Source organism: Musca vetustissima, unplaced genomic scaffold, assembly GCF_032173495.1.
Source record: "Musca vetustissima isolate MV318-11 ecotype Yass unplaced genomic scaffold, APGP_CSIRO_Mvet_v1 utg14119, whole genome shotgun sequence".
Classification (NCBI taxonomy): Eukaryota; Metazoa; Arthropoda; class Insecta; order Diptera; family Muscidae; genus Musca; species Musca vetustissima.
The window spans coordinates 1-14562 of NW_026878456.1; the positions used below are offsets into that span (position 1 = coordinate 1).

The following is a 14562-nucleotide window of genomic DNA, read 5'->3' on the forward strand; positions in this document are numbered from 1 at the left end:
ATGTACGTAAATCTGTTACACACGGATACATTTTTGTATACGTACATATATAGATTTGTATGTAAATGCATGTATGAAAATATGCAGAGTCATTTATTTCCAGGTTTATCTGCTTTTGTTGCAATTCATAAAAAATCCGAACGAACAAGTGATTATCACTAAGCACTGAAAGGGAGATGTAAACCAAAGCCACTAAATAAGGTATGTGGACTTAAATAAATGTATGTGGTCCACTATGCAGATACATATTTACGTATATACTACCATATTTGATATTAAATTAAAAGTTAAATGTCTGAGCAAATTCTAATTCCAGCAGGGATTTGTCATTTTGATGTGATGACAGAATGACACGAATCTTCATCGTGGTCACAGACACCTGTTTGACACATCTTGGTGTATGTATCCCAAAATTAAAAAAAATCAATTCCAGATATAGATCCTGACTGCAGAAATAATATTCGCCTTTTTAAAAATAATAATTTTTTCCTTCATGGATAGATTTGTGTGAATTAAACCAAAGATTCGTTTACATCAACGTGGCATGAAGAATTATGTGATCTTCAATTCCACAGTTAGACAAGTAAAAAAATGACAGTTGGTGTAGTCGACCTATGATTTGCGGAGTTCTACGGAATTGGCCCATTTTTCCGGTAAGCCCCATGTAATTGTTACCACCATTATTAGGTTTTTAGCCGACTTGCCTCCAATTTGATTCTTCAGTTTCTCATGGGGTATAAAAAGTTCGGCCCGGTCGAACTTAACGAAGTTATTACTTGTTTTTTTTTTGATGCCCTCGTTTGGTTGAGTGTACAAAAAAATCATTAAAAGACATTTCATTGTTGTAATTTTTTTCTATAAAATATTTCGCATCCAAAACACCATTTCATTTACTTTTGTATTTAAAATGTATACGATACAAATGGGTTAATTTGACTGCAATCCGTAACGTTGGTCGTTATCAGACGTCGCATGACAATTTTATACCCTTCACCACACTGTGGTACAGGGTATTATGCCTTTCTGCATTTGCTTGTAACAGGCAAAAGGAAATGAGATAGACCCATAATTCCTTTTGAGAATATGCATAGAATAACTTTTTAAGTCGATATATGCATGCCCGTTCGTCCGTCCGTCTGTTTGTCCATGTTAAATTGTAAACAAAGTACAGCGTATAGGGCAACCCTGCGGACAGTAGCAACACGTAATGTGATGGAGAATTATCGGGAAAATATGAGAGAGGAGAAACGTATTTTCAGAAAAAAGAAGAACAAGAAAAACATGAGCGTGAGCAACTCAAGATGTACAGGAGTCTGAATCAAGTCCCAAAATTTTACCAACGAGTAAAAAACCAAACCAAAGGCTTTGGTACAGGCACATCCTCCTGTATAGATGAAGAAGGAAACCTGCCCCTGTATTCTGTAACTTTTTAACAACATTCGATATTGTCTATTTTACAACAATTTCATTGTTTTTACAATAACAAAAGAAATTTAAACAATATCGAATGTTGTTAAAAGTTACAGAATAGGCCTACTGGTGACAGATACAGACAGCGTGTTGAGGATCTGGAAGGAGCATTATGAAAAGCTTCTGGTATCAAATAGTGGCGGTGAAGAAAATACCCCAGAACCAACAAGAGATGATTGTATAGAGTGTATACCAACTGGCCAAGATGAAGTCAGAATAGCAATCAATCGGCTGAAGAATAATAAAGCAGCAGGTGCCGATGGGTTACAAGCCGAACTATTCAAGACTGGTGGTCAGATGATGGTTAGGAGCATGCACCAGCTGATTAGTACGAATTGGCTAGAGGAATGCATGTCCAATGATTGGAACCTCAGCATCCAGTGTCCCGTGCACAAAAAATGAGACAATACGATATGTGCCAACTATAGAGGAATAAGTCTCCTTCCCATCGCAAATAATGTGCTATCCAGTGTGCTGTGTGAACGATTGAAGTCAATAGTCAATGACATTATTAGACCATACCAATACGGTTTCAGACCTGGCAAATCCACCATTGACCAGATTTTCACTCTGCGCCAAATCCTGGAAAAGACCCACGAAAAACATATCGACGCACACCACCTATTCGTCGACTATAAAGCCGCATTCGACAGCTCTTTTTCATTTAGAGGTGTTTTAAGCCATGTCAACGTTCGGCATTCCTGCAAAATACGGCTATGCAGGATAACTTTATGTGGCACAAAGTCAGCAGGTAATGTCGGAAAGGACCTATCGGAGCCCTTCAATACGGAACGAGGATTCAGACAAAGTGACGGAACTACAGCTTCGAGGTAGTTAAATATGCTCTTGAGGTGTTTTAAAGAAAATTTCTCCGAAAGATCTACGGGCCGATCTGCATCGATGGTGAATATCAGCGTCGAAGGAACCACGAGCTCTACACTTTATACGCGGACATTGACATAGTCAGTTGTGTTGAGCAGCAGCGACTACGGTGGCTTTGCTATGTTGTGCGAATGAATGAGAATGCCCCAACACAAAAGGCATATAAGCGAGCGTACTGATGATTCCCCTAGAAGGGGAATTAGATGGAAAGACCAAGTATAAAACAACAGCTTTTTATACCCTTCACCACACTGTGGTGCAGGGTATTATGTCTTTGTGCATATGTTTGTAACAGGTAAAAGGAAATGAGATAGACACATGGTTCCTTTTGAGAATATGCATAGAATCACTTTCTAAGTCCGTCTGTCTGTCCATGTTAAATTGTAAACAAAGTACAGGTCGCATTTATGATCCGAATTGGATGAAATTTGGCATAGGTCACTTATTCGGCCCAAGGACGAACCCTATTGAAATTGGGAAAAATCGGTTCAGATTTAGATATAGCTCCCATATATATATTTAACCGATTTAATGTAAACGGCCCCTAAATATCTTTCGATTTGCACGAAATTTGGTACAGCCTAATCATTTAGGTCTAGAATGATGTCTGCCAAGTTTAGTGAAAATCTGTCCAGATTTAGATATAGCTCCCATATATAGTTTCGTCCGATTTCATGTAAATGGTGGCTCAAAGTCCCTATATATCTTTTGATTTCCACGAAATTTGGTATAACGTACTGAATTAAGCCTAGAGTGATGTCTGCCAAGTTTCGTGAAAATCGGTCCAGATTTAGATATAGCTCCCATATATAGTTTCTTCCGATTACATGTAAATGGTGCCCCAAAGTCCCTATATATCTTTCGATTTGCACGAAATTTGGCATAACGTACTGAATTGAGCCTAGAATGATGTCTACTAAGTTTCGAGAAAATCGGTCCAGATTTAGATATAGCTCCCATATATAGTTTTGTCCGATTTCAGGTAAATGGTGCACGAAAGTCGCTATATATCTTTCGATTTGCACGAAATTTGGCATAACGTACTGAATTAAGCCTAGAGTGATGTCTGCCAAGTTTCGAGAAAATCGGTCCAGATTTTGATATAGATCCCATATATAGTTTCGTCCGATTTAAGGTAAATGGGTCTCCTAAGTCCCTATATATCTTTCGATTTGCACGAAGTTTGGCATAAAGTACTGAATTAGGTCAATGATGTCTGCCTTGTTTCGTGAAAATCGGTGCAGATTTAGATATAGCTCCATTTTATTATAGATTGATTTTATGTAATTGACGTACTAAGGAACCAATAGAAACAAAACGTTCTGAAATTAGTACAACCTAACCTGTGACAAGTTTGTTTGAAATCGCTTAATATTTGGATAGAGCTTCCATATATATTTTCGCCCGATTTCAAGTAAATTGGGCATCAAACTCCTCATGTTAGTCAGATTGACATCAAATTTTGAACAACGTATTGAGCATAGAATTACGTAGTTGCGTTTTCTAGAAGTACCGACATAGCCCAACGGATGACCTCTTTATACTTGTTTGAAGTCGATTGACATACTTTATGGATAGATCTAGGTAGATTCACAGTTAGGTAAATATCACATATTTTTTTTCATCCAATTTTATGTTAATAGTCCTGTTAAATATACCCATAGTGGTGAAGGGTATCATATAGTCGGCACCGCCCGACTTTACTACTTTCCTTACTGGTTTAAGCTCGGCTTATATATATATATATGTTCAGAATGACATATTTCTGGGTTCATTTAATTTGGTATATATATATATATATATATATTTATATTACATATTTTATTTAGTCCGATTGTATGTTCTATCGACAAGATATTGTACGTATTTACAGAAAGTGGTGAAGGGTATTATATAGTCGACCCAGTCCGACTTTCCTTACTGGTTTTCCACTATTTTAATTAAATTTATATTTTAGATTGGTTTAGGTATAGATACATAATCGTGAATAAGTGTTAGAACGCATATGTTTGTTGGTATATAGATGTCTGACCTTAATTCATATTATTCGGAGGAGGTGATAATTAAGAGAGAAGGAATTTTTATATTTTAGCACATTTAAATTTGTTAAATAAAATTTGTCATCAATACGAGACTTGACATAGACGATATTTCTTTAATGGGAAATGTAGATATTGATTCTGTACATTCAGTGGGGGGAATGGAGAAAAACTATACAAAATTGTTTAAAGAAGAAGAAAAATATTGCCTCGAAAAGTGTTCTGTCCTAGGAACATTTCTAAGTTAATTTACTTATGGGGTATTTGTCTTGTCTTTACAATAATACGATTGCAGAGATTATAACAGTACATGTGATAATTTTACTTACATACAATTACCAAAAGGAAAATCATTACACAATTTTTTTAAAGTTTTTAAATAAAAATATTATTTTATTGTTTGCTTTTTCATTATTATTATTATTGATAATAATAAGTAGTAGTTAGTTTATAGTTAAAAAGATTTTATTCAGACTGATGGGAAGGAGGAGGGGGTCTTGGACTTGATTTTCAAAGAAATAAACCTACTCGATAAATGTGTACATGTTATTAAACTGTTTAAAATATTTCCGGAGGGGACTGAAACATAAACGATGAGAATTTATGTAACTATTTAAATAAAAAATAATAAATTGATTTTAATTACTTTGCTGTACTTTGTATATAAAGGAAAACTTATTTTTTTACAAGTCCAGGGTGGTATAAATTTCCTTTAGATTTTAATTGTTATTAAATTGTTCATTTCCATACCATTTGAATTTGCATGTGCAGGAAACCCGCCGGCGGGTAATAGAAAACTAAATACATGGTAGTATAAATGTACGTATGTGTGTATGTATACATTTCAATATCAACACAGTTGTGATATTGAAGAGTTGTTCTATTTATTGTTGTTGTTTGCTTTTATTTTTGCTAGTTATTAATTGTAGAGGCGCCAGCACTATTTAACAATGTTTGCTTCTATTAATTTTTATTGGGTTTTTTCTTTATAATAATAAGTGGTCTGTGTTTTCGGGAAGTAATAAATAATATATATATATATATTTATATATATTAAATTCATTATATTTATAATTATTACTATAACACCTTTTCTATAAAATGTTATACACAGAAAATTTATTTAAAATTTCTAAAAAAATAAAAACAAACACTTCTTACGAAATGGAACTTAAAAACATTTGAATCATAATAGAATACCTTTAAAGAAGTTAGTGTGTATTTTTAAGCGATTTTTCTTATCTTTAATCTGAATTACAATTCATATTTCTGAAATAAAAGAATTTAAATTAAAAAAAAAATATTCCTAGGAATACATTTTTTAATATATTATAACCGTAAAGAAAATAAAACTTCCTATGAAAATTGATAAAACCAAAAATACAGACCACAACAGTGTCAGACAAAACAGTTAGTCGTTACGTACAATTTGTATAAAGCCAAAGGTCTCAACGTTTGTATTTTATCACGAGCCTCTCTGACATGCCCAGAGAGAACTTTTTATACTATATTACGGATGCTAAACTGAAATGTCAAACGAATATCTAAATGACCTTTACGGTATATCGAATCTGTTTATAGAGGCAGTGTCAAAAACAGGAGCTATTTTTAACCTATTTGTGAGAAGTTCTTCAATCCATCAATACAGTCACTAAGATTGAAAAAAGCGAATACCGAGAAACGGGCAATTGCTTATATATGTGTATCTAAAATACGAGGTGTCGGTGATATGGAATTAAAATTGTATCTTTGGGAAAAAACCTCAGAGAATTTAAATTACCATTTCAATAATACCCTAGGGTTAATATCAAACATCCGAGGGGTATTTTTGTAAATATTTTAAATATTGCGAGCTTCTTCGTGTTGTCAACAGGCAAACGGACATTGTGAAGGACCAACAAATGACTAAACATGGAACTTTTCCCAAAAATTTATATTTTTATACATTGAATGTATAAAATTTTTTATCTGACACTGTTTTTATCATTTTAATTTACTTTTTTCATTTCAGAGGTTATGGTAGTTTCTTTTGAATATAAAAGGGATATAATTAACATATTTCTCTTACATTTGCTTATTATATTTCATTCTTTTGAAAATTGTCTTGCTTTCTTCATAGAATTTGTCAGGCTATTGCTGACGTTTTATTGATTGATTTATTAATCTGTTGTTTTTTTTAATACATAATAATAGTAAACTAAGTAGTTTCTAATATAATAATGATTTAAAACAAAAAGGCAAAAAAATAATAAAAATGTTAATAATAAGAATTAAGAAAACAAAATAATGCTTTAAAAACAAAATTAAAAAAAAAAAATAAAAAAAACTGAAGTTACTGTTTTATTGTTGAATTCTCATGAATTATATTTGAAAATAATATTATTTTCAATTGTTATTTATTGTTTTAATTATTTAGAAAACATACTAGAAAATTCAGAACAATATATTTCAGTTTTTCCATTTTCTATTAGGTCTCTAACTAATACCTTGGTTATGCGTTTCAAATTCATGCACTGTTATTGAACAACGTTACCAACAAATATTGGGAAAACGTATTTGAAAATAAAAATATGTGGCCTGTTCTAGAAACCTGCAAGAATGTAAAAATGTTTACTACGATAACAATTTCTCTTTTATGATATCGAATAAAAATAGTAAAAAATAGTAGATTCTTGCGTCGGGAACAGAGCAATAACTACAGAAAAATCTATTGCGTTTTTTGATTGAGAACATAATCTTGTCGATACATTTAACTGTTTTTTTCGGCTGTACAACAACCTTGTTTTGTGATGAAATGGTGTATGTTTATAAACACATAGGCAATGTATTAGTTAGCCCCCGTAATTCCTTGAAATATAACAAAATAAAAAAATACATTTTTAAAACCATACATTATTTTTAATTTTTTTTTCGTTCTATAACATCTCGCATTAGAAAGAAATGTATTTTAAGTCAAAACACTACACTAACTGTTGGGTGCAAAAACAAAATCAAAATCACCGCAGTTGTCCTCATAACAGGAGTAGGTTACCTTAAAGAATTAGTAATTTGAAAAGCCATATAACCTTCATCATGAAGACGAAGAGAAGTGTTTAAAATAAATTTCAAATTTTCTGAAGACTTGCATATTAAATATAATGGAAGATTTTTCCACAAAGATCATAGAGCCAAGAAGTTGACAGATTTTTCTTTAAAAATAGTACTTAAAAGTACTGAAATGTAGTACATATTGAAGGTATTGAATTGAAGGTATGAATATTTAGTTTTCATAAACAAATTATGTAGGTAAAATATAAAATCAACCAGTTCGTTTAAGCGATTTGGTTTTGTTAAATTTGATAAATATAAAAAAGGGAAGCAATAATTGAAAATTACGGTTATGTGGAAATTATTTAAACTTGTCTTGTGAATTCTAAATTTTGGATTAAAAATCTACGTTGGAACCTGATGATTTTGTTTTATTGCATATTCCAACCTGTGTATGTGTGTCTTACAAAATGCACTCCATTTAAATTAAATGTTCTCTATATATGTTATTTAAAAAATAATGTGGGTTTTACTAGCATTAGGTATAATAAAGTTTATATCTTAATAGAATTAAGATTCTTCAGTTCCTTTTGTTAGCATTATATTATTTTGTTTTCTTCAAATACTTCTTTGAATAAATTCTGAGATGGTATTGAACATTGAAAAAACCACAGCATATTCATAATAGTTAGCAGTTATTACAATTTGAATGCATATCTTTTGAGTTTACATTGAATTTGTGGGGGAAAACAATAGCTTAACAATTAAAACATCAAATGAAAGTGAGCGTACGTATTGATGAGAGATGAACATGTTTGTTGTTTTGTTTTGGTATTTATTTTCTTTTTTGTTTGTTTGGGTCTATAAATGTTCAAGTGATCCAGGGCCTAGGTGTTATGAAATGGCGTTTCGGTTTTTTGTTCCTTAATGAGCTGCATGAATTTGTAGTAGTTTGCATTACATAAATACATATTTGTTTTTTTTTTATTTATTTCAAACCATTGTTTTTTATTTTTGGCTTTAACTGCAATTTTCTCCAAAATAATCCATAGATATTTTTTGCCGAATTTTCTATGTTCTATGTTCACGTTGATTAGCAGTGTATTTTACAAAGTGTATTATTCTTTGTTGGTTTGTTTTGTATTTCATTTATAAATATATTTCAGTATTTTTGTTTTAAACATTTAAAAAGATGTTTGATTTTTTATTATATATAATTTTTTTGTGGTTTTGTTTTAATAAATAATGTTGGTTTTCTTTTGTTGTTTTCACACATATCCAAAATATTATTTAATTTATTTTCTTTTTTGTTGTTGTGGTAATTTCCGTATGAAAAGTTTTTAAACGGACAATGAAACAAAGCTGTTATATTGGGTAATGTTGCGTTTCAAAATATCTGCACAGGGTCCCAATACACGTTCAAATCTGTAAGAAAGAAAAATTATTTATTAGTTTATATAAATTATACTTAAGATATTAATGGTAGACAGTAAGGAATGGAACAAAACTTAATGGGGTTATTTAAATGATTATTGGCCATTTGATATGAACTTAAAAAAAGGACCACAACAATGTAAACACCTGTAAGGAAAGATTCAAAGCTATATATATATTAGGTAGAGCCAAATTTTTTGTCGATTTAATCCAGCCCCTAGGATGATTCTATGGGCAATTCTAAGCAACTTTGGTGAAGGAACCATAAGTCTATCTTGATTTCATGCTATTTGGAAAGAGTTAAGTTGTTTGGAACATAATTTAAATTAAATCAGACGAATATATCTATATGGGGACTATACACATTATTATAGTCTCAATTCAGTAATCTATGTCAAACCAGTGGGCGGAGCAGAATAGTCGGACGGGACCGGCCATGTGTTACCCTACACAACTACCACTGAAGTCTAACTTCCTGTGGGTCTATATTCTGTACAAATATACAATATTTCTCCATATTTGTACTCTCTTTACTGATCTTTATTCTTTCCCTGACATCTTTTCCGAATTATAATTTTCCGGAGTGAAATTTAAATCATAAGATAATTTTTTTTTCATTTTACACACAAATGTATTGGCTCATTTGACCTGTTAATATTGATCTATAATTATGAAAACAGTCTTTCCCATTATTTAGTCAGAATGCCTTACCCGTAAAAAATATCTAATGTTCGGCTTTAAATTGTGGTCTCTAGAGCGACATTAAAATTAGTTTTCGGTTTCCCTAAATATCATCTGATCATCACAACTAATATAGGTGTCGTCATTGAACATAACCAGAACCTCATACAACATTTCTAGTCATCAGCGCTACGATTCCACCTTGTAGTGTGGTAATGGTAATCAGTGTTGCCAAAACTTCGTTGGGGAAAAATGCCAGATTTTGTTGAAAAAAATGCTAGAAAGTGCTAAAAATTTTAAAAAGTGCCAGAAAAAAGTGCTAAAAATTTCTAGAACAAAATTGTTAATATTTAATAATGAAATATTAATCAGAAACCCCATTTATTCTTAACGGTTATTCGTTGTCGATTTAACCATGTTCGTCCGATTGAGGTCGCAATATTTAAGTCAGAGCTTTGGAATTTTGCACATACGTTGGCACTACTGCTATGAGATTTGATATTGGAAATGGAATATATCGGTCGTTTTTGGGTACACCATACCCCAATATTTGTTTTTTTAAGCTTTTAGGCACATTTTTATACCCTTCACCACACTGTGGTACAGGGTATTATGCCTTTGTGCATATGTTTGTAACAGGCAGAAATAATCGAGATAGACCTATGGTTCCTTTTGAGAATATGCATAGAATCACTTTCTGAGTCGATTTAAGCATGTCCGTCCGTCCGTCTGCCCGTCTACCCATGTTAAATTGTAAACAAAGTTTTTAAGTAAATAGCCCACTAAAGTTCCTATGTATCTTTCGAATTGCACGAAAGTTGGCACAGCGTAATTAATAAAGTCTAGAATGATGTGTGAAAATCGGTCGGCTCCCATATATAGCTTCGTCCCATTTAAGGTAAATTGTGTACCATCTATCTTTCGATTTGCACGTAATTGGCATAGCGTACTGAATTAAGTCTAGAATGATGTGTGCTATGTTTCGTGAAAATCGGTTCAGATTTAGATATATCTCCCATATATATATATATAATTTAAGGTCATTGGTGCGTCAAAGACCCAGCCCGACTTTACAACTTTCCTTACTGGTTCAACCTAAATTGCTGTATATTTGTATATTGTGTCCTACCTGGATATATAGTCTTTTTACTAGAACTTATCAGTATTGGTCCACTCTTAAGGGTAGCCCTCATCAATTGCTTAATTTGATTGTTTAAATTTTGTTTTTTTTCTATTTTTTGTTTTAATGGGGTTTGAAGTCTTCCTACTAAAATATAAATGCTAATAATGTCCAAATTTGGTTAAGGTAAATAGCTGTAATTTTACATTGCGTACAAATATGAATACAATTATCAATTTCGTCCCATTTGCGCACTTTTAAGGGCTTATAATCTCATTCCCAACAGCGACTTTAATATAAAAAAAATATGTTTGTCGGAATTTTTCTATTTGGTATTTATAAAGGGGTACGCTCGCCTTTTCGGTAATCTAAAGTGGTTATAACTTGGCATTCGGGATTCCCGCTGAATAAAAACCTTAAAAAAAAATTCCTAACAAATTAAAAAATGCTAAAAAAAGTGCTAGGTGCTATATCAATTTTTTTGGTGCTAAACGAGTTCAAAAAGTGCTAAATCTAGCACTAAAAGTGCTAAATTGGCAACACTGATGGTAATACTAATCAATATTTGAATAGCAGATCGTCTTACACCAACATAATTGGTATAAATATAAAGGTCAATCTTCTTTGATATATTATTAATTTCTCGAGTCTATGTCCTTCAGGACTGGGTCCATTTCACTCGCTAAATATTAAACGATACTCATCAAAACAGTCATGCTTATTCCATAGTCAAACCCCCTTGTCTGTGTAAAATTTCGAAATGTTCGGATCATAATCGTGATCTCTAGAGCGAACAGAAAAACAGTCCATTTCACCCCCTAAATATTAACTGATAATTACAATATTCTGGTCTGATATTCTTTTATTTTATACTGTTCTTATAGTACTTTAAAATATGTAAACCATATTGGTTAAGAAATTAAAAAACAATTATTTTACTCACCTCGCTCTATCTAATTTAACACATTTTAAAGGTCCTCTAGCAACAACGGTAGCCGCACGTGGTCTATCCAATAACAAAGCAATTTCGCCAAAATAATCACTTGGTCCTAAACGTCCAACTTCAGCAGGTTCATCTCCTTGCTAATGAGGTGTAAATTAGGAATTTTTAAAAAAGAAATGTAAAAAAAAACAATTCAATTTTATGAAAAAACTCACCTCAGCACGTATTTGTAATACAACAGCACAGCCTTCAACAATAATATAAAAGTCATCACCAGCTTCACCTTGTTTAACAATTGTTTCACCATCTTCAAATGTAACAGTTTCCAAAGCATCAGCCACAGTCAAACGTTCCCATTTATCCAAACTCTCTGTAAAAAAGAAAATGTTGATATTATTCAATGGAAATTTTTGGAATTATGAAAGAATGTATATATATTACATATATATTGTAAAACTTCAAGTCGATTAAACATGTGGTAACTATTTATATATTGGTCAGGAGATGTGGATCATTTGCTGAAAGACCGGCATAAATAAAAAACTGATTTTGCAGGAATAGAGATATTGATTTTAATTTTTTACACAAAATGAAGTCTGGTATAGCGAACAATTCTGCACCATAAACTTAATAATTAGGATTTTTGATTTATGTCGGTCTTGCAGAAAGTGAGCGATATTTGCTTCAAAATTGCACATATAAAAGTGTGGACTTAGTTTAAATTATTTCGATTTTAATATTCAAAGAACCTACCAACTCAAATCAAAATATAGCAAAGACAGATCATATCCTCAGATTCCACGTTGGTTGGTGAGAAATATTAGGAACGTACCAATAATAAGAAAAATATTAGGAAGATACAAGCAGAAGTGGACCAAAAACGCCAAGGTTTGGTAAAAACATAAGATTGAACTGAATTTGGATCAAATCGGATACTCCGTTCGCAAGGTGATATAAATGTATATTTTATTAAAATAACTTACAAAGCGGTTACTCTATTCAAGAGTACACCAGGCACCAATACAGACGGGCATTTTTAAAAGAGAAGAATTTTGATAATTTTCGAATTATGATTTCTTGAAATCCTTGCATTTTAAGTATATAGTGTCTTCGGCAATATTACTGATAAAATATCGAGGAATATTTTGGTATGCAACTTTAACCCTCAACCGACTCATTAAAGGGGTCTTTTCGGTCCCCTTTTCCAGGAGTGATTGAAAACTCATTCAAAACGGGGTTAAAGCTGCTCAGAATATTCTATAGTTTATTCTGAGACTTGACGTGGATTTTGACTTTGTCATTCTTTGTCATTATATACCTAAAATTAAGTTTCATGTTACTTTAATGCACTTTGTCGAAAAAAATACTGGGAAATGTCTTTGAAAAAATACAAGAACATTTTGAATTTTTGGTTCAAAATGTATGACTATATATTCGGTATATACATTATATATACAGATTTCTATGTTCAGTGACTTATGCTAAAAATTGATGTCCTTTATACCATCCTCCTAAAATGACATCTTGTGGGAAAAATGGGTAAAAACTAGTAATAAGTACGATATTAACCCTAAAATTAGTTTTTGTTTTTTTTATGATTTTTGACGTTTAGGCTGATTTTTGAGTTTTAGTCTATTCTGAGACTTATAGTAAAACTTTATGGCGAACATTTCTGAGCAGATTTAACCCCGTTTTGAATGAGTTTTCAATCACTCCTGGAAAAGGGAACCGAAAAGACCCCTTTAATGAGTCGGTTGAGAGTTAAAGTTGCATACCAAAATATTCCTCGATATTTTATCAGTAATATTGCCGAAGACGCTATATACTTAAAATGCAAGGATTTCAAGAAATCATAATTCGAAAATTATCAAAATTCTTGAAAAGGGGGAATATTACCCCCCTTTTAGGTTATCTACCGACGTAAACTTTCCAAACGCTGATACACGTGTTTTCTTTTTTAGCCCCTCTTTCATAATCTGTTGGAATTTCCCGGTAATTATCAAAAAAATTCAAATTTGTCGGACAGTGTAATAAATTGCTTAAATTTAGCAATTTAATTTGTAATCGACAGACTTTATTCGAAGTGGGACTTCGAATATCGTCCGTCTTTTAAAACATGGCATTTGGCATGAACTTTCGACCAAGGACGACTCCTACAGCAATCAAATGACCAACAATTTTTATACCCTCAGTCTTATTGCTAATTAGGTATATACACATTTGCTGAATATTAATTTTAAAATATCGTGCGAAGGTAAATCAGATTTAAAATAAACTTTGCACAACCTAATATTGTAACCATGAATGTACATTGTTAGATGATGGGACTTATCGGTCCACTCCCTATGGTGGCTCCCCCACAAAGGGTCAACAGTTTTAAAACTTGTAAAGCGAACGGAGTATTCAATATCATCCAAAATTTACACATCGTAATATTTTTACAAATCCTAGATCCAGTTCGAAGAATGGGCCATTCTTACTGATACCTCACAAAGTGTCAAAGTTCAATATTTATAAATCCAATATTAATCGAATGAAATGTCCAATTTTACCCGAACTCTGGACATCAAGTCCGAAGATGGGACATATTGGTCTATTTCATCTGGTAACTCTCCCACAAAGTATTAAAATTTTGAAAATTTATCAAGCTAATGGAACGCCCAATTTAATAATATTTGTTCATACCTAAATCAAGTTCGAAGATCCCCAAGGGTCAGAAATTTTGTTTTATATTAACATGCGAACGGACTCATAGATTTGCAAAACAAAAGGGTCAGAAATGTTGCCGAAAAGCAATTTTACAATAACATGCGAACGGACTCTCAGATTTGAGCAACCTTATCGGTCCACTCCTTCTAGTACCTCCCTCACGAAGGGTCAAAATGTTGAAAACTTGTTAATTCAATATTAAACAAATGTGCAATTGAATCAAAATTTTGCTAATCGTTATACTTTAACCAAACCTA

The 14562-nt window shown here is 32.0% G+C and overlaps 1 protein-coding gene across 1 annotated transcript in view; it reads right to left on the reverse strand.

The window, feature by feature from the left end:
- Positions 1–8694: 8694 nt before the first annotated feature.
- Positions 8695–14562, reverse strand: part of LOC133323204 (cAMP-dependent protein kinase type I regulatory subunit) — a 79016-nt gene continuing 73148 nt past the window's right edge. The window contains exons 6-8 of the mRNA XM_061532157.1: positions 11812–11966; positions 11597–11736; positions 8695–8843 (exon numbers count right to left, since the gene is read on the reverse strand). Of these exons, the coding sequence (XP_061388141.1) occupies positions 8759–8843; positions 11597–11736; positions 11812–11966 (380 nt within the window). The 3' untranslated portion in view covers positions 8695–8758. The remainder of the gene's footprint in view (positions 8844–11596; positions 11737–11811; positions 11967–14562) is intronic.